Below are 27345 nucleotides of genomic sequence, written 5' to 3' on the forward strand. Positions count from 1 at the left end.
TGCTTTAACAAAACTGGTCTTTATTGATTATTGGAGTACAATAAGGAAGATAAGACTTGAGATACAATGCTTCAGAAATTAATACAAGTATCTGTACAGCCAAAGAAATTAGCTCTTAAACTAAATTATCTCTCACCTGTAGACTGATGACAGAGTTATGGTGGGAGGGACTGAGTGATCGTGGCCAGGCAAACTGACAGACAAGTCCTCTCTTGTTCTCCCTCTCATATCTGTACATCAGCATGGATACAGATATGACACAATTCAGGTAATATCTGGAAGCCTCGATGCTCTTGTATCCTTCTCGAGTGGGCATTGCTGGGTGCGACATGTCCATATACGGGGTAGCCAGCAGTATGGGCTTTCATATTTAGTGCTCTTGCTGCCACAGCTGAATAGTGCTTCCCACGGTGTGCAGGCAGGGTGTAGCTAATTCCCATAGCCCCAAAAGGATTCATGATACACCAACTGATGGGCTGACCATTGGGATCTAGGATGCAAGAACTGAAGAAATGCTGCACCAGGCTGGCTAGGTACCTATGACTTTGTTCACTGCCCCCATTGGCCCATGTTTCATCCATCAGGTCAACATGAGAGGCATTCAGGGTGGACACTGTGAAGCCGGGATCTAGCCTGCAAGAACAGAAATATAATAAGAATTCACATACAGGCTGAATTTAAAGATGTACACTCCAACAATGGCAAGTTATAACTGGACAACAGTTTATTCTTATATGTTGTCGAAGGCTTTCTTGGCCAAAATCACTGGGTAGCTGTGAGTTTTCCGAGCTGTATGGCCATGTTCCAGAAACATTCTCTCCTTATGTTTCGCCCACATCTATGGCAGGCATCCTCGGAGGTTGAGGGGTCTGTTGGAAACTAAGTTAGTGAGATTTATATACAGTATCTGTGAAATGTCCAGGGTGAGAAAAAGAACTCTTATCTGTTAGAGACACATGTGAATGTTCCAATTTACCACCTTGATTTGATGAGGAACTGGAAAATATAGATTTTTAGACATATATTGTATGCACATTAGAAGCACTGAAATGTAGAAAAATCATGCTCTCTCTGTACCAGACACAAAGAATGTGCAAGGGGTCTGTGTGAATGTACAAGCTGGCAGGACAGGGAAAAGGGGGGCTGTTATCCATACATACATTCCATTAGGGGGAGAGCGGACTTTTGACAGATCAAAAGTAGGCCTCTTGACAGATCTCTCTTAGTATCTGTAACTTGCTACAGGCTTTTAGAGTGCTTAGATAGGAAAATGCTGATTGTGCATATTTATGCCCATGTATGTAAATTTGTGAAGTGACATACTAATGACGAGATGTATGTAGAAGCATGTTCTTTGTCTGAAAATGTATAAAAGGCAATGTCAACACCTTGATTGGGGCTCTGGTTTGCTTTTGGAAGAAATTCCACATACAGAGTCTTCAGCTGAGAATAATAAACCGGACTTTTTGGCCTCTCAAAGGATTGCTCTTGGTGTTATCTCTCCTATCATCTACAACAGATTAGCATTTAATGGCTTTGCAGTTTCAAGGCCTGGCTGCTTCCTCCCTGGGAAAATCCTTTGTTGGGAGGTGTTAGCTGGCCCTGATTGATTCTTGCCTGGAATTTCCCTTCTTTTTAGTGTTGCTCTTTATTTAGTGTCCTGATTTTAGAATTTTTTATACTGGTTGCCAGATTTTGTTCATTTTCGTGGTTTCATCCATTTTGTTGAAATTGTACACATGCTTGTGGATTTCAGTGGCTTCTCTGTGTAGTCTGACATGGTGGCTTTAAAAGTGGTCCAGCATTTCTGTCTTCTCAAATAATATGCTGTGTCCAGGTTGGTTCCTCCTCGGGTGCTCTGCTATGGCTAACTTCTATGGATGAGTGAGTCTGCAGTGCCTTTCATGTTCCTTGATTCGTGCCTGGGCAATGCTGTGTTTGGTGGTCCCTGTGTAGACTTGTCCACAGCTGCATGGTATATGGTGGACTCCTGCAGGGTTGAGAGGATCCCTCTTATCCTTTGCTCAATGTAGCATTTGTTGGATTTTCTTGTATGTTGTGTTTCTTCCCTATGCAGTCAGTGGTTCCCTTGATGTGTGGTAAGAACACTGTTTCTCTGGGTGGATCTATGTCTTTACAAAGTAAAGTAAAGACAAATACACAGATATATAAACCTCACTTACTTAGTTTCCAATAAACTCCTCAACCTCTGAGGATGCCTGCCATAGATGTGGGCAAAATGTCAGGAGAGAATGTCACGAACATGGCCATACATCCCAGAAAACTCACAGCAACCCAGTTTGATTTTAGCATCACCAAAAATGTTCGGTTTCCGTAGAAGTTAGCTGTTTTGGTATAAAACAAGCCATTAAAACCTTTATCAAAAGTCATAAAACCTTCATAGCATAAAAATTGCTGTCTTGTAAGTGGGAGGAATAACATGCATCTTAGGGGATAGAAGTGACATCTCACACATCCACCTTAAAGGATATTTATTCTCAACTATGGACTTTTCCACAGCCTGGACTGAATGCGCTCCCCAAAGTAAGTCTCTTCCTCATTACATTCCACTCACAAGACTAATTCCACAAGGTTTCATGTGAGAGAGATAAAAATTTATTGCCTGGGACCAAAAAAAAAGTTATGCTTGAGCCCTGATTATAGCCATGGGATAACAGACTAAAAGCATCTAAGAGATTCATATGGGAAGATTATCAAAGAAGCCTTTTTCCAAGTGGAAGCAATCTAAGTTACTCAGTGTCGCAAAAGCATCAAAGGTGACATCCCCAGTTTTAGTGTAATGCAGTGATACTCACTGGTACTCAATTAATTTATTTGGGTCGGGGTGTATATAGGTAATGTAAGAAGTTGCTGACAGTGGCACATTCTTGGTAGCAGCAGCAAGTTTGGATACTCGATATATGCCATCCTGGTTCCCTGTAGAGTCACAAAATATTTAGTCAGAAAGCACATGGCATGAATGTGTGTTGATACTAGAGTGTGGTTAGAATTCTATTAGATTTTCAGATTGAAATGATGCTTATCTGCAACATGTGAAGAACAAAATAAACAAAATTTCTATTAAAGATGCAAGAGGTATGAAGACTTCAGTAGGGCTAGCTGGATTGAAAAGCCCACCCAACTTCCTAACAGAGCTCCTGTTGCTTGCATTTTTCACATTGCTGAGCATTTGTGAAGTGTGTGTGTGTGTGTGTGGGGGGGGGGGGGTTGAAGGGGATGGGAATAAACACGATTAACAGCATTATAACTTAGTGGCAGGGGTCAAGTCCATGTCAAAGTAATGCACTATTTTGAATGGTTAAAATATAGAGATGTTATCTTGTTTCCCCTCACAGCCTTATAGGTGGTCTGAGAATACGATTTATCTCAATAGATTCAAATAAATTTTTTATGTACAAAGGGTGTATTATGTAGTTAATTGTGAATGAATGGTTCAGGAGAAAATTGTATAATATTAACTACAGTATTTTCAAAAATTTCTAAAATTTCTGCTTTTTAAATCGTGTCAGAAGCGACATAAGAACATACTGCAAGTCGCTTCTGGTGTGAGAGAATTGGCTGTCTACAGAGACGTTGCCCAGGGGATGCCCAGATGTGTAACCATCCTGCTGGGAGGTTTCTCTCATGTCCCTATAAGCTAGAGCTGACGGACGGGAACTCACCCTGCCTCACAGATTCAAACCGGCAACCATCAAGTCAGCAACCCATCCTTCAGGCCAGCAGACCAGCCGGCACAAGGGTTAAACCCATTGCACCACCGCGGCTCCAATTGCTTCTACCACAAGCATCTTGATTTTTTCTCTTAGGGTGATTTCAAACTAGCTTTTCATTATTTCATTTGCCCAGTCTCATTTGTGGAATTTTTCAAAGAACTTTATCACACAAAGTTGCTATTCTCTTCCACAGCAATCGCACTGAGGCGGGAGGTTAAAGAACCCCAGGAAATACCATATATGGGCAGAGATGGCGACGGCTAGCGACCCGGGTGCATAAACTCACAGAAACATGTGATTTCTGGGAAATCATGTGTTTCTGAAGAAATGAAAGCTAAAGATAAACAAACAGCGCATGCGTACGCAGGCGCTCTGAATGATTGTGAACACGGCACAGAAAGAGTGCGGCCGGACCGCTGGTCAGCGCTGATTGGGTCCAAGTCAAGCAGCGTCACAACTCTAAGCCAATGAATTTGCTTGTGGGCGGGCATAACCCGAACCCTGTAGTGTGTATAAATATTTACTCAGCCCGCCACTGGGGGTTCTCCCTGGGAAAAGCACTTATTTTGTGCGAGGGGGAACCCTAGTGGCCACTAGCCAAATAAAACTGCTTTCTTGGAATTATTCCAGTTGTCCGTCTCCAATCCATCCACTGCGCTCAACAAGGACCGTAGCACAAAGGTTCCGCTACAGCACAATAACCAAAGATAGCCACATAGTGGCATGAGCACCCTCGCTTTCAAAGATCTCTGCATTTGTGGAATTGTGCCAATTTGCTGATCTGTAGTCCTGCAACTCATGCTTCCATATGATCTTATAAACCTGCCCTCCCCTCCCCCAGTTTCACTGCTCTATAATTTTAAGAAATTAAATCAATTTGGCAATTCAAATAAAACTTTATATGACAAAAAATATTGCCTTGGGAACTGCAAAAAGAAAGGGGGAGAGTGGGAGAGGAGAAGAATCCCGCCCGCTGTGCATGCTTGCACACAAGCAAGCAGCTCTCCTGTACCAGGTAATTGACAGAAACATGGTGTGATTGGCAGGTATTGATAGTTTTACTGTCAGTAGTTGAAGGGGGTAAGGTGAAAAGAAATAAGTGCCGAGAGCTCTCTCTCCTTTCCAGTTGGGGATGGGGAAAGCTCTACTCACAGCAACTTCACATGATGATCCATTGGAACAGCCTGACAATAGAGATATGCGCGGCATTTGTCTCATAAGTTTCATTTGTGTTTCTGTTTTGTATTGTTCATTCGGATGGCACAAAAAAGAAAGACCCCCAACGAAACAAAAACTGCCTCGAAACAAAAGGCAGGCAGGCAGGCAGGAGCTGATATTGGCTCCAAACCTGCCTTTCGGATCAATCAGCTGTAGGCCCTGTGAGGCCCGGGTGTGTAGGCCCAAAGCCTGCACCGTAGGTCCAAAGCTCCCAGGCCTTGCAGGGCCTGCAGCCAATGGCAGATTACTTGGCAATTGTCTGTAGGCTCTGTGAGGCCTGGCTCTGTAGGCTCTGTGAGGCCTGGCTAGGCATGGCCCAAAGCCTGCACCCATAGGCCCAGGCCTATGGGTGCAGGCTTTGGGCCTACATGCACAGGCCTGGCCGGGTTGGGGAGGTTGGGGGTGGCTGGCTGGGTCGTCCTGCGCCTCCCCCACCCCTCGCTTGGCCCGGCTCCTTTTGAGCAGGGCTGGCTGTGGCCTTGGCCTGCATTTCCCCCCCTCTGAAAAACAAAAAAACCCGAAACAAAACAAAAACAAAACAAATGTTTGACGTCCCAATTTCGGGAGCTCAGCCGAAAACTAATCAGGGCCTTGACGGAAGCCGGGACACGAAACAAAGCAAGGTAAGTTACAAAAACCCATCTCCACCTGAGAACTTCCTCTAGACCAGGGGTCCCCAAACTAAGGCCCGGGGGCCGGATGCGGCCCATCGAAGCTATTTATCCGGCCCCCACGGCACAAGGGCAGAAGGGGGTTGGGCTAAATGACCCAAGGGGTCTCTTCTTCTCTTACAACCATTATTATTATTATTATTATTATTATTATTATTATTATTACACAGCAAACAAGATAGATATGCTGGATTATTATTATTATTATTATTATTATTATTAATAATATTCAGGCTGGGTGGACATCTGTCAGGAATGCTTTGGTTGTGGTTTTGGTGCGCAGAGGCAGAAGGGGGTTGGACTAAATGGCCCAAGGGGTCTCTTCCAACCCTCCTTATTATCATTATTATTATTAATAATAATAATAGTAACATTGAGGCTGGATGGCCATCTGTCAGGGATGCTTTGGTTGTGCTTTTGGTGCGCAGAGGCAGAAGGGGGTTGGACTAAATGGCCCAAGGGGTCTCTTCCAACCCTCATTATTATTATTATTAATAATAATAATAAGTAACATTGAGGCTGGATGGCCATCTGTCAGGGGTTCTTTGCTTGTGCTTTTGGTGCGCAGAGGCAGAAGGGGGTTGGACTAAATGGCCCAAGGGGTCTCTTCCAACCCTCTTTATTATTATTATTGTTATTATTATTATTATTATTAATTATTATTGCTCAGTGACCAACTATAGTCCGGCTCTCCAGTGGTCTGAAGGATTGTGAACTGGCCCCCTGTTTTAAAAGTTTGGGGACCCCTGCTCTAGAGTTATGAGTTCCCAAAGTTGATAAAGGATTGTAGAAAGAGCAACAGTGGGGAGATGACTGCAGGGAACAGAGAAAGAAAAATACTGGAAGTCAGCTTTGATTCTGTAGGTTATAGTTTAGGGGTGACATAATTATTGAACTATTGTGGGCGCTTTTATATAGAAGGACTTTTATGAGAGATTGGTCATATTTCACATCATTTGGAGATATTGTTTCCAAGAAATCTAGCAAATCTAATCAGAAGTTTAAGTCAAGTCAAATGTTATGGAGGAGGGAGCGATTGAAGAGGACAGGGTGATACAAGCTACTGCAGTTATTGGTAAGAACTAGCTGAGTAGCCACAATCATAGTGAGAAGGTCCGAAAGGCTAAAGCTCTCAAGATTGCAAGATATGTTGAAACAATTAAAAGGAGGAATTCACTTACATTAAGAGAAAAAAGATACACAAGAACAGTATGTATGGAGAAGATTGGAAATGCTAATGGACCAAAAAGTGGAGTCCCCCCTTTCCTTCAGTGCTCAACCTAGTGAAAATAGAATGAATCATATAGGGATCTTCAGATAAGTAAAGAGGCGATACGAGAATACTTAGCTACTGGAAATTAATTCAGGTCCCCATGGTGAAATAAACTCCATGCAGAGGGGTCAAGAGATTATGACTCTGCATTCTATTTGGTTTTAATCTGTTTAATTGATTTATATGTGTTTTAATTGCTCATGTTTTAGATTGTTGATATATATTTTAATGTTTGTAAGCTGATTTGAGTTCCCTTTGGGGTGGAGAAAAGTGGGATAGAAAGGAAGTAAATAAATACATAAATAAATAATAAAACAACTTACGGGTGGCAACCTCTCAAACCCCAACTCTGAGTGAGTACCTGAGGCGACAATCACAATAATATCTGCTGAGGTTATAACAGGGTGCCTGTACAATCAGCAAGAAGGAGGGTGTTGCTCTATTGATGCGGTCTTGGCCAAACTGAACCATCTGGTCAATAATACAGCTTCACCAAGGAGTATGTTAACTACATATTTATTTTATTTTATTTATTTATTACATCACTTCTACCCCGCCCTTCTCACCCATCAGGGGACTCAGGGCGGCTTACAATATAAACATATACATTAAAAACAGTTGTCGTCAAATTTAAAACTCCATCAAGATTAAAAATTACAATAAAATTAAGAATATCCATTAAAATATACATAAATATACATTTAAATATACATTTAAGGCGCTTTCCATGTTCATGTGGGGTCTGTCAGTAGGTCATATATTCTTATCTCATTTTTGCTGCTACTCATGCTCAAATGCCTGGTCCCATAACCACGTTTTTGTCCTCTTTCGGAAAGACAGGAGGGAGGGAACCTGCCTGATTTCAATGGGGAGGGCGTTCCATAGGCGGGGAGCCACCACTGAACTACATATTCGGGGTTCCGTGCTTTTTAGCTCTTGTGATCTCAAGATAGATAGAATCTTGTCCTTGTTGATTAGCCAAAAGGTGCTCAATCTAGCAAAGATATAACTATCGATGAAAAAAGACGGCTATTAACTGCTTTAAATGAATTCAGGTCTTTTGAGCCAAATGAACTTTATCAAATTCAGTTATTTGTATCTATTTGACCAAGATAATCAAAGCAGTTCCTATCAATGGTTAATCATCCTGGAGAGAAGTAGCAATTATAGGGTTGCAAAGTTCTGATTGTCATAAATTAAGGTATAAAGACAAAGGGGACTGATGGATGACACCGAACTGGAAAATGTAGCCTATGCCTCAGAGAATAGAAGCAAGATATAATACGGTCTCAATAGATTGGACAGCCTTAAAAAGAATGGTTCTACATTTAAGCAAGAAAAGCCACATGCAAAAACATCAATACACATGAAAAGATTCCAGATGCCTAGAACAAAATCCTTTGGGCTGATCTTGTTTTATGAAAAATACTTATTTCTTTCCCCATATCCTTTTTTTAAGGTCTGTACTACCTTCTTTTTTGTCTGTCTTTACCTCTGACTATCTGCATTCAGCCAATGCTCTATGTGTGTGGGAAGAGGCGGGGCTAGACCTTATTTCAAAAATTGATCCTACCCTTTTTGTTCTCCTTTTCTCTTTGGGAACCCCAGATCTCCTCATAGAGGAAAACATAGAAATTGTTCCCTCTATGCAAGTGTTATACATCATTGGCAAATATATTTCACCCAAAAGCTGGAGGCTTGCATTTCTGATTGTCTTCTCCTTTTTATATCTCATGGCCGAGACTCCACTTTATGGGGTTGTACATCTTAATCTAATAACTTTAAAGCACCGAAATTTGGGCACTCTAATAATTATGTCATAATTGTATATGTAGAAAAAGAATAGAGTTCTATCCCATTAGATCGAGCTGTAGACCTATCAAAGGATATATAGTTTTCATAAGAGAGTCTCACTTATCCAACATCCGCTTATCCAACGTTCTGGATTATCCAACACATTTTTGTAGTCAGCGTTTTCAATACATCGTGAAATGTTGGTGCTAAATTTGTAAATACAGTAATTACTACGTAGCATTACTGCCTATTGAACTACTTTTTCTGTCAAATTTGTTGTATAACATGATGTTTTGGTGCTTAATTTGTAAAATCATAACCTTTTTTGATGTTTAATAGGCTTCTCCTTAATCTCTCCTTATTATGCAACATATTAGCTTATCCAACATTCTGCCAGCCCGTTTATGTTGGATAAGTGAGACTCTACTGTATTTCCTCAGAAGGAAGGAACTAAGAAGTTACCTTGGATACGGAATCGTTGCATCCAGTTAACAGCATCTGTGTTCAGCACCAGATCCTGGTACAAAGCAAGATCTTGGTAAAATGCTGCATACACATTGGCAAAAAAATCAGAGTCATCAGAGACAACCTAAAAAAGAGAAGCATAGAACTCTTCTGTAATTTGAAAACATAACTTTCCTGCCATTCCTCAGGTTTGGTCAAGGATCCATATTCTACATCACCTACTTAGTTCCAAATGTGTATCAAGTCATGTCCTAACCTAGATCCTACTTTACCAGACAGCAGCTGCACCGAAAGATGGAAGTCTGTTCTGCTGAACAATGTTTTCACCCATGCAGCTCACCAGCAAGGGAGACTGTGACAAGGGATTGTTGCAAGGGTCCTGCTTCTGGATTTTCGCAGAGAAGGAGGTGGAAACCAGTTCCCTCTTCCTTATGGCATCCTTTCACATATTTATACATGGCTATCATGTCTCCTCTCAACCTTCTCTTCTGCAGGCTAAACATTGCTAGCTCTTTAAGATGCTCCTCATAGAGCCTGGTCTCCAGACCTTTGATCATTTTAGTCACCCTCCTCTGGACACCTTCTAGCTTGAGAATATCTCTTTTAAACTGTGGTGTCCAGAATTGGACACAGTATTCCAGGTGAGGTCTAACCAAAGCCGAACAGAGTGGAACCATGACTTCCCTCAATCTAGATACTATACTCCATTTGATGCAACCCAAAACACCATTGGCTTTTTAAACAGCTTTATCACACTGTTGGCTCATGTTCAACTTGTTGTCCACAAAGACTCCAAGATCTTTTTCACATTTGATGTTGTCAAGCTAGGCATCACCCATTCTGTATCTTTGCCTTTCATTTTTTTTTGCCTAATTGTAGTATCTTACATTTGTTCTTACTGAAATTTGTTAGTTTTGGCCCAGCTCTCTACTCTATTAAGGTCATTTTGAATTCTAATCCTGTCCTCTGGAGTATTAGCTATCCCTCCTAATTTTCTGTCATCTGCAAACTTGATAAGCATGTGTTCTAAACCTTCATCCAAGTTGTTAATAAAAATGTTGAACAGTACTGGCCCCAGGACCGAACCCTGTGGCACTCCACTAGTCACTTCCTTCCAGGGTGAGCACCCTTTGGGTTTGATCGCTTAACAAATTACAGATCCCTCAAGGCCATTACCTCTCTTTGTGGCCGGGTGAGAACTGCTTTGAAATTGGGCCAGGAATCCACAATCACCTCATGACCAGCCGGGTTCCCACGGTTTATGTTCATTACTGCACCATGGACCTGTCAAGAGTCAGATGTCAGAACTGGTGCTGCAGTGCAATCCAAAGGGACCGCCTGAGACCAAAGAGTAGAGAGAGAATCTCATTCAGTTGTATCCACACACACACACAACCAAGAAAATGCATCTTCCTCACTTCCAGTTGAGGAGCAAAATGTAGGGATTCATGGGCACATTTCATGCCAATTTAATCAACAACCCTAGATTTGCACACACACATAAACACACATCCACCACAGTCCCATTTAGTCTCAACAATTTCCTGAATGTTTCTGGATAGCAGCTTAGATCAGGGACACGTTTTTCCAAGTATTGGTGTGTTGCACCAAAAGCCTAAAGCAGTGGTATCTAACTTTTAGTCTTCCAGGTGTTTGGAATTCCAACTCCCAGAAACCCTGGCTAACTTGTCCAATGCTCAGGAATTCTAGGAGCTGACATCCAAAATTCCTGGAGGACCAAAGGTTGGACACCACAGGTCTAAACGGTAAAACTAGAAACATGTAATTTCCAAAGTTTTCTTTGGAAGTCAAATGAGAAGGCTAGAAGTGCAGAAGATGTTCATCTTAGCTCCTCGCACAGATTCCATGTTTTACAATTACAGTAGAGTCTCACTTATCCAACATCAATGGGCCGGCAGACTGTTGGATAAGCGAATATGTTGGATAATGAGGGATTAAGGAAAAGCCTATTACACATCAAATTAGGTTATGATTTTACAAATTAAGCACCAAAACATCATGTTTAACAACAAATTTGACAGAAAAAGTAGTTCAATACGCAGTAACGCTATATAGTAATTACTGTATTTACGAATTTAGCACCAAAATATCACAATGTATTGAAACCATTGACTACAAAAATGCATTGGATAATCCAGAATGTTGGATAAGTGAGACTCTACTGTACCACAAGTGCTTGAGGGAGGCACTTCCTCAATATCTCCTCCAGCAGCAGCAGTTTGGAAGGAAAGGAGAGAATCAACATTGCGTGGGAGGCAGAGGCAGATGAGCAGGTCTCTGAAGAAACAGAATGGACAGCAAGCACCTAAGGAAGGGAGAGGCCAATGCTATCATCTGTTATGTGTCATTAACAAAGAGACTTCCACACAGCCATATAATCCAGAATATCAAGGCAGAGAATCCACAATATCTGCTTTGAGCTGGGTTATCTGAGTCCACACTGCCATACAATCCAGTTCAATGTAGATTGTATACAGCTGTGTGGAAGGGGCCTCCGTATATGCTGGTATATCCCCAAGGGAGACAGAAATAAGGCCTCCTCCCCCTTCCTTCCCACCTCGTTGCTCAAGAGAGGCAATAACATGCCCACATGAACCAATGTGACTGTCACCCAGGCAGCTACTCACCAACAATGGACCAGATTTTCTTGCCAGAAATCTTTGAAAAATAAACAAATGGAGCAGTGTTTCCTCTGTGCCTGTGTTTGATGCAACTGAGTCTCCTGGCAAAACTGTTTTATTTTAGAAGTGTTGCTTGGAGTGGGTTGAAGATTCACGTAAAAGTATACTAGAATGCATGAAACATTAACAGAGACTATTCTCAGATGGTAACTATTAATTCTTAGATTTGGGACCTGTACAGCACAGAATAATTGGTGAATATCCTAATAAAAGGCAAATGGATGTCCTAAAGCAGTCGTTCCCAACTTGTGGGCTGCAGCCCAGCAGTGGGCCGTAAGAACGAAAATCCAGTCCGCAAACTTCCTTCCTATTTCTTTATTTTATTTCATTAAATTTGTTCCCGCTCCTTTTCCGAAGAGCTAACCATTGTATTGGATAGACCACATCAGCTCTAGATTATTAAATATGGTTTTCTGTGGGCAAGCAGATGGCGATTACTCGATAGCATATGTTCTGTATTAGGAACTAGAGCTGATGTAGTTTATCCAATGCAATTTTCTGAATCAGCATCCCAAATAATCAAACCAGATCTAAAATTGACCAAAAACTGATTCGTAACCCTTTTGGTACTATGTTGGAGAGTGGGCCCTGGTCAAAGTGGGCCCTGGTCAAAAAAAGGTTGAGAACCACTGTTCTAAAGGATGGGGGAAAGTGTCTGCTTTCCCCCATCCTTTAATGGTTGAGAAGCTCTTGTTTTTGCAGCTTCTCCCATGAAGTGCTCCTGATGAAGAGATTTAGGATTTGATAGGGAAGAAGTCTGAACATGTCTGGCAAGGATAAAGCTTATCTGGTATTATTAGATGCTTTAGGTGTGGGGATGGCACTGAATAAATTTTACATGTTCCTTTACTGAAAACAATGCCATCATGACAGTGGCGCAGGTGTGTCTCATTACCTGCCTACTGCTGGATTTCAACTTTTATATAAGGCCCCTTCTACAAAGCTGCATAAAATTCAGATTATTTGCTTTGAACTAGATTATATGGCAGTGTAGACTCCGATAATCCAGTTCAAAACAGATATTGTGGATTATCTGCCTTGATATTCTAGATTGTGCCGCTTTTCATGAGCCACCCAATTCCACTGACTCAGTTTATGGGTTTCAAGGGAAAGGAGAGCCAGTAATACTACAAAACATGGGCCAAGCAAACATGCTGGCTAAGTATTATATGCCACTGGAGTGGCCCAAAACTTTCTGCAACCAGAATTGGAGAAAGTAGGCCTCTGCTTGTTTTTTCGCAGGCATGTAGCCAAGAGGGGGGCTTGAGGGGCTTTAGCCCCCCCCCCCCCAAATTTTCAGGGTGGTCTGCGAGAAGGCCTTACTGGTACATGGCACGTGGTGCGTGTTTATTCATATCATGATCTGATTACCATGTTCAATATATCCCATATGCATGGGGGTACTGGGATAACGATACAAAAGGTTTGCTAGGGTAGATCCTCTCTCACTCAGACTCAGCCCCCACCCCCCACCCCAAATCAAAGTCCTGGCTACAGGCCTTCCTTGCATTGTAGAATTTCAACCAGCAGTCTACCAGTCATTGTATCCATGCCTGCCTTTCAGAGAAAGTGACACAACTCTTCTGGGTGAAGTTGATGCCTTGCATTGGTTGTCCTTGTTTCACCAGTTTGGAAACTAAGGGCCCATTTACATGAGCCACATACTGCAGAGCTAATCTGGAGTGGAGTATGAGCTAGACCAGTGATTCTCAACATGTGGGTCCCCAGGAGTTTGGCCTACAACTCCCAGAAATCCCAGTCAGTTTTCCAGCTGTTAGGATTTCCGGAGTTGAAGGCCAAAAACATGTAGGGACCCACAGGTTGAAAACCACAGAGCTAGACCATTGTTTTCTCCCAACATTACTAAACATATCTTGCTTGTATATAAATAGACTACATTCTAGACTACATTCTATTATGGCACAATTGCTATGGTAAAGTATACACTATTGTGCATTATTATTATCTATGAAAAAGTATGATATTTAATAGTGTTTGTTCTTGCACACTTAATGTCAGGCAATTGGATTACTAAATGCACATTTTCGTAAACCCCAATCCTCAGTTCATCCTCTCTTGGCTTTCTCCCCCCTTTCTTCCTTTATTCTGCTTTCCACTTGCTTCCCAGTGCAGTAAATCAGAGATGTGTCATGACTGTGATGCTTGCAGGCCAAAGGCACAGCTACCTAAATTCATACTTCCTGTCCCTGGTTATACAATTCTTTTTTTTAAAAAAAAATAAAATGCCCAGAAATAGATCCCATTGAGATAGATAAGCCCAAAATGAGCACTGCCACTGACCACTGCAAACTTGTACTCAAAACATTTCTAGCTCCATGTTTCTGTTTGTTGTGTAATTTATGACTATGGCCACACATGTTACTAAGCTAAATATGTTTTAATATGTATCTTTTATAGAAATACATTTTAATATGCGTATTTTCTCATATTTTTACAATATTTATGTATTCTAATTATTCTGTAACCTGCCTCGAGCCATGAAGAAAGGCAGATTAAAAATATAATAATAATAATAATAATAATAATAATAATAATAATAATAATAATAATAATTCCTTGTCATAAACAGCTGGAGGGGATTGCTATCAAAGGTATATAAGCCACTGATAAACATCACATGTAATAAGATGATAGAAACACCGCTGAAATGCGAGGAAGAATTTGGGTGAAGTAATAGTAGAAAAGAAAAGGACAAACGTCAATCTCAATTAATAGTAGGAAATTCTGGATATACTATTGCAATTTTTTTTTTACAAAAACTATACTATTCCTTGTAGTTTCCAGATGGTGTGAGAGACATAAGAACCAGAGAAATCTTTGCTCATTTTGATAGTTTTGCTTATAGGTCAGAAATTGTTAGGTTAATATTATGTTTTGATATAATAAAAATGAACCCCCTCCCCAATAATTCTACAACAATTATGCACTCCACAGATACAATGTCTAGAGCCATGGAACTGAAAGATGTGATTCTATATGTTTATGAATAAAATACACAGATATAAAGCTTTCAAATGTGATCAGATGCTTTAACAAAACTGGTCTTTATTGATTATTGGAGTACAATAATGAAGTTAAAACTTCAGATACACTGCATCAGAAATCAATACAAGTATCTGTACAGCCAAAGAAATTAGCTCTTAAACTAAATTATCTCTCACCTGTAAACTGATGACAGAGTTATGGTGAGAGGGACCGAGTGACAGTGGCCAGGAAAACTTACAGACAAGTCCTCTCTTGTTCTTCCTCTCATATCTGTACATCAGCATGGATACAGATATGACACAATTCAGGTAATTTCTGATAGCCTCGATGCTCTTGTATCCTTCTCGAGTGGACATTGCTGAGTGCGACATACGGGGTAGCCAGCCGTCTGGGCTCTTATACTTAGTGCTCTTGCTTTAAACAAAGGATTGACATACAGGCTGAGTTTAAAGATGTACACTCCAACAATGGCAAGTTATGACTGGACTACAGTTTGTTCTTATGTGTTGTCGAAGGCTTTCATGGCCTAAATCACTGGGCTGTTGTGAGTTTTTCGGGCTGTATGGCCATGTTCCAGAAACATTCTCTCCTTACGTTTCGCACACATCTATGGCAGGCATCCTCGGAGGTTGAGGGGGTCTGTTGGAAACTAAGTTAGTGAGATTACAGGATCTGTGAAATGTCCAGGGTGGGAAAAAGAACTCTTATCTGCTAGAGACACATGTGAATGTTTCAATTTACTACCATGATTAGCATTTTAATGGCATTGCAGTTTCAAGGCCTGGCTGCTTCCTGCCTGGGGGAATCCTTTGTTGGGAGGTGTTAGCTGGCCCTCAATGATTCTTGCCTGGAATTTCCCCCTTTTTTAGTGATTCTTGCCTGGAATTTCCCCCTTTTTTAGTGTTGCTCTTTATTTAGTGTCCTGATTTTAGAATTTTTTATACTGGTAGCCATATTTTGTTCATTTTCGTGGTTTCATCCATTCTGTTGAAATTGTACACATGCTTGTGGATTTCAGTGGCTTCTCTGTGGAGTCTGACATGGTGGCTTTAAAAGTGGTCCAGCATTTCTGTCTTCTCAAATAATATGTTGGTTCCTCCTCGGGTGCTCTGCTATGGCTAACTTCTATGGATGAGTGAGTCTGCAGTGCCTTTCGTGTTCCTTGATTCGTGCCTGGGCAATGCTGTGTTTGGTGGTCCCTGTGTAGACTTGTCCATAGCTGCATGGTATACGGTGGACTCCTGCAGGGTTGAGAGGATCCCTCTTATCCTTTGCTCAATGTAGCATTTGTTGGATTTTCTTGTATGTTGTGTTTCTTCCCTATGCAGTCAGTGGTTCCCTTGATATGTGGTAAGAACACTGTTCCTCTGGGTGGATCTATGTCTTTACAAAGTAAAGTAAAGACAAATACACAGATATATAAACCTCACTTACTTAGTTTCCAATAAATTCCTCAACCTCTGAGGATGCCTGCCATAGATGTGGGCAAAACGTAATGAGAGAATGTTTCTGGAGCATGGCCATACAGCCCGGAAAACTCACAGCAACCCAGATTGCTTTTAGCATCACCAAAAATGTTTTGTTTCTGTAGAAGTTAGCTGTTTTGGTATAAAACATACCTGTTAAAATCAAAAACCTTTATCAAAAGTCATAAAACTTTCATAGCATAAGAATTGCTGTCTTATAAGTGGGAGGAATAACATGCATCTTAGGGGATAGAAGTGACATCTCACACATCCACCTTAAAGGATATTTATTCTCAGCTATGGACATTTCCAAAGGTAAAGCCCGGACTGAATGCCGTCCCCAAAATATGTCTCTTCCTCATTACATTCCACTCACAAGATTAAATCCACAAGGTTTCATGTGAGAGAGATACAAATTTCTTGCCTGGGACCAAAAAGAAGTTATGCTTGATCCCTGATTATATCCATGGGATGACAGACTAAAAGCACCTATGAGATTCAAATGGGAAGATTATCAAAGAAGCCTTTTTCCAAGTGGAAGCAATCCAAGTTACCCAGTGTCTCAAAAGCATCAAAGGTGAAATCCCCAGTTTTAGTGTAATGCAGTGATACTCACTGGTGCTCATTTAATTTATTTGGGTCTGGGTGTGTATAGGTAATGAAAGAAGTTGCTGACAGTGGCACATTCTTGATAGCAGCAGCAAGTTTAGATACTCGATATATGCCATCCTGGTTCCCTGTAGAGTCACAAAATATTTAGTCAGAAAGCACATGGCATGAATGTGTGTTGATACTAGAGTGTGGTTAGAATTCTATTAGATTTTCAGATTGAAATGATGCTCCTCTGCAACTCATGTGAAGAGCAAAATAAGCATAATTTCTATTAAAGATATAAGAGGTATGAAGACTTCAGTAGGGCTAGCTGGATTGAAAAGCCCACCCAATTTCTGGAGCTCCTGTGGCTTGTGTTTTTTGCATTACTAAGCATTTGTGAAGTGTCAGGGGGGGTTGAAGGGGATGGGAATAGACACCATTACTAGCACTATAACTTAGTGGCAGGTGTCAAGCCCATGTTAAAATATTTCAATATTTTGAACCGTTAAAATATAGAGATGTTATCTTGTTCCACCTGAACAGCCTTATACATGGTCTGAGAATATGATTTTTCTCAATAGATTCAAAGGAATTCCTTATGTACAAAGGGTGTACTATGTAGTTATTATGAATGAACAATTCAGGAGAAAATTTTATAATATTTCAAAAATTGCTAAAATTGCTGGGTTTTTTTTAATCGTGTCTGAAGCGACTTGAGAACACACTGCAAGTCGCTTCTTGTGTGAGAGAATTGGCTGTCTACATAGATATTGCCCGGATGTGTTACCAGTCTCATTCTTGGAATTTTTCAAAGAACTTTATCACACAAAGTTGCTATTCTATTCCACAGCAATTGCACAATAACCAAAGGCCACATAGTGGCATGAGCACCCTTGCTATCAAAGATCTCTGCATTTGTGGAATTGTGCCAATTTGCTGATCTGTAGTCCTGCAACTCATGCTTCCATGATCTTATAAACCTGCCCTCCCCTCCCCCAGTTTCACTGCTCTATAATTTTTTTAAAAAAATAAAACAATTTTTCAATCCAAGTAAAACTTTATATGACAAAAAGTACCTTGGGAACTGCAAAATGAAAGTGGGAGAGTGGGAGAGAAGAATCCTGCCCCCTGAGCATGCTTGCACAGAACAAACAGCTCTCCTGTAGCAGGTAATTGACAGAAACATGGTGTGTTTTGCAGCTATTTATAGTTTTTACCGTCAGTAGTGGAAGACACATTTGTCACTGGATGAAGGTGGAAGAAGGTTAGGTAAAAAGAAATAAGTGCTGAGAGATTCCTCTCCTTTCCAGGCTAAGAATGGAGAAAGCTTTTCTTGTTTTATTTTTTTTAATAAAACATATTTATTTCCCCATATCCTTATTTTTTAATCGTGTAATGCCATCTTTTGTCTGTCTTTTCCTCTGTTCTTTCTGCACTCAGCCAATGCTCTGTGTGTGTGGGTGGTAATTGGAGATACCCTTCTTGTTCTCCTTTATTCTTTTGGGAACCCCAAGTCTCCGTATAAAGGAAAAGATAGAAGTTTTTCCCTCTATGCAAGTGTTATACACCATTGGAAAATATATCTCACCCGAAAGCTGGAGGCTTGCATTTCTGATTGTCTTCTCCTTTTTATATCTCTGGGCTTTATGGGGTGGTACATCTTAATTTAATACAGTAGAACCCTGGTAGTCCAAGTTAAATGGGCAGACCTCTGCTCGGTCAACCGGATAACTCAGATTACCAGGCTTCCTCTCCGTGGGGACGAAGGCTGGATCGGGAGGCGTTGCAGCACCTCCCGATCCAGCCCTCGTCCCAACCGCGGGGAGACTTCTCCGTGGGGACGAAGGCTGGATCGGGAGGCACTTGCAGCACCTCCCGATCCAGCCCTCGTCCCAACCGCGGGGAGGCCTCTCCGTGGGAACGAAGGCTGGATCGGGAGGCGCTTGCAGCACCTCCCGATCCAGCCTGCGTCCCCACGGAGAGGCCTCCCCGCGGTTGGGAGCACTCGCTGAACGAAGGGGCTCTCCCTCCCTTTGGTGGAGGCCTGGAGCCAGGGAAGCAACTCCCGCTTCCCTGGCTCCAAGCCTCTGCCAAAGGGAGAAAGCTCCTTCGTTCGGCGGGTGGGTGAACAGGGAGGGCCGCAAAAGCCCTCCCCGTTCACCCACCCACCCACCCGTGCCTTGGCTCCTTCGTCACGCCGGGGCCGGCAACACCGGCGCCCGGTGTGGCGAAGGAGCTGGCCGTGCGTGTTGCTAGGTAGATAGCAAGCTACCTAGCAACATGCACGGGGCGATCGCCCCTTGGGAGGTGCCCCCTGCGTGTTGCTAGGTAGCTTGCTATCTTACCTAGCAACACGCAGGGGCCACCTCCCAAGGGGCGAGCGCCCCATGGGTGTTGCTAGGTAGCTTGCTATCTACCTAGCAACACGCACGCCAGCGAGCAGGTCAACGGGGATGGCCTTTGTGGCCCTCCCGTTCACCTGCTCGGATTGCACGGAGGCTCGGACAAGCGGGGCTCGAACGAGCGGGGTTTTACTGTAACTTTAAAGCATCTGATTTTGGTGCTCTAATAATTATGTAATAATTGTATATGTAGAAGATGATAAGGGTTCTATCCCATTTGATCGAGCTGTAGACCCGTCAAAGGATATGTAGTTTTCATAACTATTTCTTCAGAAGGAAGTAACTAAGAAGTTACTAAGATCTAAGATCTCCCGCCTCCGTTACAAGTGAGCTTGGTAGGGACGAGGGAAAGGGCTTTCTCGGTGGTGGCCCCCCGACTCTGGAACTCTCTCCCCATAGGTGTTTCAACGTGCCTTTGAACAATAGGTCAGCTCATAATTTATCTCTGCCCATTCCAAATTGTTTACTCTCTACTGAATGTATTTTAACATGATGCATTTTAACTGTGTTGTGCTTTGCCTCAAGCCTTGAGTAAAAATGTATTAAATTTATTGTTATTATTATTATTGACACAAGGACATTGTATGACACAGCAAACAAGATAGATATGCTGGATTTTGTATCACAAAATCACAAGTCAAACACTTCCCAAGCGTTTAGGACTGTGTGATGTATTTTCGGATGATGCGCACAGATCCCAGTAGGCTGGCCTTTTGCAGTTGGCAGATCGTGATTTTGTCAATGTCTATTGTTTCCAATGCCGGCTGAGATATTATTATTATTATTATTATTATTATTATTATTATTATTATTATTATTATTATTATTATTAGAAACACAACACGATGACTCCACAGCAGACACTCTCCTGGCTGTTGTATTGGATCACATGTCGGACACTTCCCAAGTGTCTAGGACTGTGTGATGTATCGGTGAATAATGCGTACAGATCCCAGTAAGGTGGCCTTCTGAAGCTGGCAAATGGTAATTTTGTCAGCGCCAATTTTGTTTAAGTGCTTGTAACGGAGGCGGGAGATCTTAGATCTCCCCGGCAGATCTAAGAACCTATGCTGGTTCGTAGGAAGAGACATGGTCACGAAGATAAGCAGGATCTGAACCTTTAAGGGCTTTGTAGGTCATAACCTGCACTTTGAATTGGGAAAATTGTGGGCAGCCAGTGGAGCTGCTTCAGAAGAGGCACCATATGCTCCCTGGAACTAGTTCCTGTTCGCAACCTGGCTGCCGACCTTTGCACCATTTACAGTTTCTGGGCCATCTTCAAAGGCAGCCCCACGTAGAGGGCATTGCGGTAGTCCAATCTAGATGTAACCAAGGCGTGGATCACTGTGGCCAAGTCAGATTTCTTGAGGTACTTCGACCAATAATAATTAATCAATGATAATAATTCAATCAATTATTCTGTGCTTTACAGATCGCATCCCCTAAGATTAATTAATAGTTACAATCTGAGTATAATCTCTGTTAATGTTTCATTCATTCTAGTATACTTTTATGTAAACCTTCAACCCACTCCAGGCACCACTTCTAAAATGAAACAGTCTTGCCAGGAGACTCAGCTGGATCAAACACAGGCACAGAGGAAGCACTGCTCCATTCGTTTATTCTTCAAAGATTTCTTCTGTCAAGAAAATCTGGTCAGCTATCGGTGAGTAGCTGCCTGTGTGACAGTCACATTGGTTCATATGGGCATGTTGTTGCCTCTATCAAGCAATGAGGTGGGACGGAAGGGGAAGGAGGCCTTATTTCTGTCTTGCTTGGGGATATACCAGCATATACGGAGGTCCCTTCCACACAGCTGTATAAAATCCACATTGAACTGGATTGTATGGCAGTGTGGACTCAGATAACCCAGCTCAAAGCAGATATTGTGGATTCTCTGCCTTGATATTCTGGATTATATGGCTGTGTGGAAGTCTCTTTGCTAATGACACATAAGGGATGACAGCATTGGCCTCTCCCTTCCTTAGGTGCTTGCTGTCCATTCTGTTTCTTCAGAGACCTGCTCATCTGCCTCTGCCCTCCACACAATGTTGATTCTCTCCTGTCCTTCCAAATTGCGGCTGCTGGAGGGGATATTGAGGAAGTGCCTCCCTCAAACACTTGTGGTAATTGTAAAACATGGAATCTGTGTGAGGAGCTAAGAATGACATCTTCTGCACTTCTAGCCTTCTCATTTGACATCCAGAAAAACTTCAGAAATTACATTTTCTAGTTATATTCTTTAGACTTGTGGTGTCCAACCTTTAGTCCTCCAGGTATTTTGGATGTCAACTTTCAGAATTCCTGAGCATTGGACAAACTAGCCAAAGCTTCTGGGAGCTGGACTTCCAAACACCTGGTGGACTAAAAGTTAGATACCACTGCTTTAGGCTTTTGGTGCAACACAGCAACACTTGGAAAAACGTGTCCCTGATCTAAGCTGCTATCCAGAAACATTCAGGAAATTGTTGAGACTAAATGGGACTGTGGTGGATGTGTATTTACATGTGTGTGCAAATCTTGGGTTGTTGATTAAATTGGCATGAAATGTGCCCGTGAATCCCTACATTTTGCTCCTCAACTGGAAGTGAGGAAGATGCATTTTCTTGGCTGTGTGTGTGTGTGGATACAACTGAATGAGATTCTCTCTCTACTCTTTGGTCTCAGACGGTCCCTTTGGATTGCACTGCAGCACCAGTTCTGACATCTGACTCTTGACAGGTCCATGGTGCAGTAATGAACATAAACCGTGGGAACCCGGCTGGTCATGAGGTGATTGTGGATTCCTGGCCCAATTTCAAAGCGGTGCTCACCCGGCCACAAAGAGAGGTAATGGCCATGAGGGATCTGTAATTTGTTAAGCGACCAAACCCACAGGGTGCTCACCGATGGTTCCACTTCACTCTGGAAGGAAGTGACTAGTGGAGTGCCACGGGGTTCGGTCCTGGGCCCAGTACTGTTCAACATCTTTATTAATGATTTGGATGAAGGTTTAGAGCGCATGCTTATCAAGTTTGCAGATGACAGCAAACTTAGGAGGGGTAGCTAATACTCCAGAGGACAGGATCAGAATTCAAAATGACCTTATTAGAGTAGAGAGCCAGGCCAACACTAACAAAATGAATTTCAACAAGAACAAATGTAAGATACTACAATTAGGCGGGGAAAAAATGAAATGCAAAGATACAGGATGGGTGATGCCTGGTTCGACAACATTATATGTACAAAAGATCTTGAAGTCTTTGTGGACAACAAGTTGAACATGAGCCAATGACGTGATACAGCAGCTAAAAAAGCCAATGGGATTTTGGGCTGCATCAAAAAAAAATATAGTGTCTAGATCAGTGGTTCTCAACTCGTGGTCCCCAGATGTTTTTGGCCTACAGCTCCCAGAAATCCCAGCCAGTTTACCAAACTTGACCAAACCTGAGGAATGGCAGGAAAGTTATGTTTTCAATTTATAGAAGTGTTCCATGCTTCTCTTTTTTAGGTTGTCTCTGATGACTCTGATTTTTATGCCAATGTGTATGCAGCATTTTACCAAGATCTTGCTGTGTACCAGAATCTGGTGCTGAACACAGATGCTGTTAACTGGCTGCAACGCTTCCGTATCCAAGGTAACTTCTTAGTTCCTTCCTTCTGAAGAAATAGTTATGAAAACTATATATCCTTTGACGGGTCTACAGCTCGATCAAATGGGATAGAACTCTTATCTTCTTCTACATATACAATGATTACATAATTATTAGAGCACCAAAATCAGATGCTTTAAAGTTATTAGATGAAGATGTACCACCCCATAAAGCCAAGAGATATAAAAAGGAGGAGACAATCAGAAATGCAAGCCTCCAACTTTCGGGTGAGATATGTTTTCCGATGGTGTATAACACTTGCATAGAGGGAAAAACTTCTATGTTTTCCTTTATACGGAGACCTGGGGTTTCCAAAATAATAAAGGGGAACAAGGAGGGTAGGATGGATCTATGAAATAAGGTCTAGTCCCCCTCCCCCATTACCACCCACACACACAGAGCATTGGCTGAGTGCAGATAGAACAGAGGTAAAGACAGACAAAAAAGATGGCATTACACAATTAAAAAATAAGGATATGGGGAAATAAATAGGTTTTATTAAAAAAATAAAACAAGATAAGCTTTCTCCATTCTCAGCCTGGAAAGGAGAGGGATCTCTCAGCACTTATTTCTTTTCACCTAACCTTCTTCCACCTTCATCCAGTGACAAATGTGTCCTCCACTACTGACGGTAAAAACTATCAATAGCTGCAAATCACACCATGTTTCTGTCAATTACCTGCTACAGGAGAGCTGTTTGCTTCTCTCCCACTCTCCCACTTTTGTTTTGCAGTTCCCAAGGTACTTTTTTGTCATATAAAGTTTTACTTGGATTGCAAAATTGCTTTATTCTTTAAAAAATTATAGAGCAGTGAAACTGGGGGAGGGGAGGGCAGGTTTATAAGATCATGGAAGCATGAGTTGCAGGACTACAGATCAGCAAATTGGCACAATTCCACAAATGCAGAGATCTTTGATAGCAAGGGTGCGCATGCCACTATGTGGCCTTTGGTTATTGTGCAATTGCTGTGGAATAGAATAGCAACTTTGTGTGATAAAGTTCTTTGAAAAATTCCAAGAATGAGACTGGGCGAATGAAATAATGAAAAGCTAGTTTGAAATCACCCTAAGAGAAAAAATCAAGATGCTTGTTGTAGAAGGAATTGGAGCCGCGGTGGTACAATAGGTTTAACCCTTGTGCCGGCAGGACTGCTGACCTGAAGGATGGGTTGTTGACCTGATGGTTGCCGGTTTGAATCCATGAGACAGGGTGAGTTCCTGTCCGTCAGCTCTAGCTTATAGCGACATGAGAGAAGCCTCCCAGCAGGATGGTAACACATCTGGGCATCTCCTGGGCAATGTCTCTCACACCAGAAGCGACTTGCAGTATATTCCTATGTCACTTCTGACAATATTTTAAAAAGTCAAAAAGCAGAAATTTTAGCAATTTTTGAAAATAGTCAATATTATACAATTTTCTCCTGAACCATTCATTCACAATTAACTACATAATACACCCTTTGTACATAAAGAATTTCTTTGAATCTATTGAGATAAAAAGTATTCTCAGACTACCTATAAGGCTGTGCAGGTGGAACAAGATAACATCTCTATATTTTAACCATTCAAAATAAGGCATTATTTTGACATGGGCTTGACATCTGCCAATAAGTTATAATGCTAGTAATGGTGTCTATTCCCATCCCCTTCCATCTTACCTGACAGTTCACAAATGCTCAGCAATGTGAAAAACACAAGCCATAGGAGCTCCGTTAGGAAGCTGGGTGGGCTTTTCAATACAGCTGCTGAAGTCTTCTTACCTCTTGTTATCTTTAATATGATTTATGTTTATTTTGTTTATATTCATATTTATGTTTACAGTAGTTTGAAAACACATAAATGTGAATAGATCAATAGGTACTGCTTCGGCGGGAAGGTAATGGCGCTCCATGCAGTCTTGCCGGCCACATGATCTTGGAGGTGTCTATGGACAATGCCGGCTCTTTGGCTTAGAAATGGAGATGAGTACTGTAACGACTGCCACCAATTTGGGGAGATGCAACCACCAAAGACGCAGGGAGATGTTTTCTTTTACTTTAAAGGGTAGCGTAACTTGGCTTAGAATGTATGTAACAGAGACTTGGATGTTGGAAAACAGTAACAAGTTTATTCAGGTACATAATCTTAGCGGTTTCAATGTTGCTTCTCACTTAGAGGTACACTTCTTCAACAGTTACAATGATAACATGTGATGAAACAACTCTCAAAAGGATTATTTCTTCCCTTGAGCAGTTTAACTTTTTTTCTTCTAACTGATGTTCTTAATTCAACTGATCACTACAGATCTAACTAGGATTTCTTCCCTTTATCACTCAGACTCCATTACTAACTCAAATAAGTCACTTGACCTATTTAAAACAACTCAAACTAGAGATCTGAACTTCCCTGGTTCTCACTACCTTAGAACCAGTCTTTCCCTGTGATTCCTTGATCACAGACTGAACTCTTTTTTTTCAAATTCTGCTCTCTTTTACCAAACGGCAGTTGGCTCCGCCTACGTTACTATGGCAACCTGCCTCAGAATGCTGAGCTGGCTACCATCCCCCACGCACTGATAACTCTAATACCTACCCATTCCAAACATATACCTATAATTAAACATAACAATTGTAAACCAAAATTCATACTTCACCACAAGCACCAATCCCCAGAGTTGGGCACGACTAGACTTAATGTCAAGGGGAACCCTTTACCTTTATTTTATATTTATTTTGCTCTTCACATGAGTTATAAAGGAGCATCATTTCAATCTGAAAATCTAATAGAATTCTAACCACACTCTAGTGTAGACACACATTCGTGCCATATGCTTACTGACGAAATATTTTGTGACTCTACAGGGAACCAGGATGGCATATATCGAGTATCCAAACTTGCTGCTGCTATCAAGAATGTGCCACTGTCAGCAACTTCTTACATTACCTATACACACTCCGACCCAAATAAATTAAATGAGTACCAGTGAGTATCACTGCATTACTCTAAAACTGGGGATTTCACCTTTGATGCTTTTGAGACACTGAGTAACCTGGATTGCTTCCACTTGATAGTCTTCCCATGTGAATCTCAAATATGCTTTTTAGTCTGTCATCCCATGGCTGTAATCAGAGCTCAAGCATAACTTCTTTTTGGTCCCAGGCAAGAAATGTGTACCTCTCTCACATGAAACCTTGTGGAATTAGTCTTGTGATTGGAATGTAATGAGGAAGAGACTTACTTTGGGGAGAGAATTCAGTCCAGGCGTCACCTGTGTAAATGTCCATAGTTGAGAATAAATATCCTTTAAGGTGGATGTCACTTGTATTCCCTAAGATCCATGTTGTTTATCCCACTTACAAGACAGCAGTTCTTATGCTATGAAGGTTTTATGACTTTTGATAAAGGATTATATATTAGCATTTATCTTTCATACCATAACAGTTAACTTATACAGAGACAGAACATTTTTCGTGATGCTAAGAGCAAACTAGGTTGCTGTGAGTTTTCCGGGCTGTATGGCCATGTTCCTGACATTCTCTCCTGACATTTTGCCCACATCTATGGCAGGCATCCTCAGAAGTTGAGGAGTTTATTGGAAACTAAGTAAGTGAGGTTTATATATCTGTGTCTTTGTCTTTACTTTATAAAGACATAGTTCCACCCAGAAGAACAGTGTTACGTACATCTATAGACTTAGCCACTATCGCAGTCTTTTATTTAAACCTCTTGCCATCTCTTTGGCTGAATTCCTATTATATTTTTATTCTTGCAGGTTAGATCCTGGCTTCACAGTGTCCACCCTGAATGCCTCTCATGTTGACCTGATGGATGAAACATGGGCCTATGGGGGCAGTGAACAAAGTCATAGGTACCTAGCCAGCCTGGTGCAGCATTTCTTCAGTTCTTGCATCCTAGATCCCAATGGTCAGCTTATCAGTTGGTGTGTCATGGATCCTCTTGGGGCTACAGGTGTTGGCTACACCCTGCCTACACACCGTGGGAAGCACTACGCAGCTGTGGCAGCAAGAGCATTAAGTATAAGAGCCCATACTGCTGGCTACCCTATATATGGACATGTCGCACTCAGCAATGTCCATATGAGAGAGATACAAGAGCGTCGAGGCTATCAGAAATTACCTGAATTGTGCCATATTTGTACCCATGCTGATGTACAGATATGAGAGCAAGAACAAGAGAGGACTTGTCTGTAAGTTTGTCTGGCCACTGTCACATAGTCCTTCTCACCATAACTCTGTCATCAGTCTACAGGTGAGAGATAATTTAGTTTAAGAGCTAATTTCTTTAGCTGTACAGATACTTGTATTGATTTCTGAAGCAGTGTATGTAAAGTCTTATCTTCATCTGATCACATTGTACTCCAATAACCAATAAAGACCAGTTTTGTTAAA

At 41.6% G+C, this 27345-nt stretch overlaps 2 protein-coding genes across 5 annotated transcripts; one reads left to right on the forward strand and one right to left on the reverse strand.

Annotated features, from left to right (window-relative positions):
- Positions 1–3: 3 nt before the first annotated feature.
- Positions 4–11911, reverse strand: LOC100556561 (glycine N-acyltransferase-like protein 3). The gene is made up of 6 exons (XM_003215039.4): positions 11804–11911; positions 11344–11481; positions 10332–10439; positions 9153–9279; positions 2817–2937; positions 4–633 (listed from the first exon to the last, which is right to left on the reverse strand). The coding sequence occupies exons 2-6, from the start codon at positions 11419–11421 to the stop codon at positions 225–227; spliced, it is 843 nt and encodes a 280-aa protein (XP_003215087.2). The 5' UTR covers positions 11422–11481; positions 11804–11911; the 3' UTR covers positions 4–224.
- LOC103278936 (glycine N-acyltransferase-like protein 3) lies at positions 5408–27345 on the forward strand. 4 transcript variants are annotated; one of them, XM_062967183.1, is made up of 7 exons: positions 5408–5575; positions 20862–20991; positions 21314–21451; positions 22047–22154; positions 22816–22942; positions 25798–25918; positions 26709–27345. In XM_062967183.1, the coding sequence occupies exons 3-7, from the start codon at positions 21374–21376 to the stop codon at positions 27115–27117; spliced, it is 843 nt and encodes a 280-aa protein (XP_062823253.1). In that variant the 5' UTR covers positions 5408–5575; positions 20862–20991; positions 21314–21373; the 3' UTR covers positions 27118–27345. The 4 variants fall into 4 exon arrangements, with proteins under 4 accessions (XP_062823253.1, XP_062823257.1, XP_062823256.1 ...); XM_062967185.1 differs by lacking the exon at positions 5408–5575 and adding an exon at positions 20554–20694; XM_062967187.1 differs by lacking the exon at positions 21314–21451 and having other exon boundaries at positions 5409–5575; positions 21993–22154.

This window comes from Anolis carolinensis, chromosome 1 (assembly GCF_035594765.1).
Source record: "Anolis carolinensis isolate JA03-04 chromosome 1, rAnoCar3.1.pri, whole genome shotgun sequence".
Lineage (NCBI taxonomy): Eukaryota > Metazoa > Chordata > Lepidosauria > Squamata > Dactyloidae > Anolis > Anolis carolinensis.

Bases quoted from the DNA above. Each gene is read 5' to 3' on its own strand.
- LOC100556561 (XM_003215039.4), bottom strand. From the start codon at position 11,421: ATGTTGATTCTCTCCTTTCCTTCCAAACTGCTGCTGCTGGAGGAGATA. The intron at 10,440-11,343 runs GTACAGTAGAGT...GACTCTTGACAG, and splicing joins GCCTCCCTCAAGCACTTGTG to GTCCATGGTGCAGTAATGAA. The intron at 2,938-9,152 runs GTAACTTCTTAG...GTGACTCTACAG, and splicing joins GCAACGATTCCGTATCCAAG to GGAACCAGGATGGCATATAT.
- LOC103278936 (XM_062967183.1), top strand. From the start codon at position 21,374: ATGTTGATTCTCTCCTGTCCTTCCAAATTGCGGCTGCTGGAGGGGATA. The intron at 21,452-22,046 runs GTAATTGTAAAA...GACTCTTGACAG, and splicing joins GCCTCCCTCAAACACTTGTG to GTCCATGGTGCAGTAATGAA. The intron at 25,919-26,708 runs GTGAGTATCACT...TTATTCTTGCAG, and splicing joins AATAAATTAAATGAGTACCA to GTTAGATCCTGGCTTCACAG.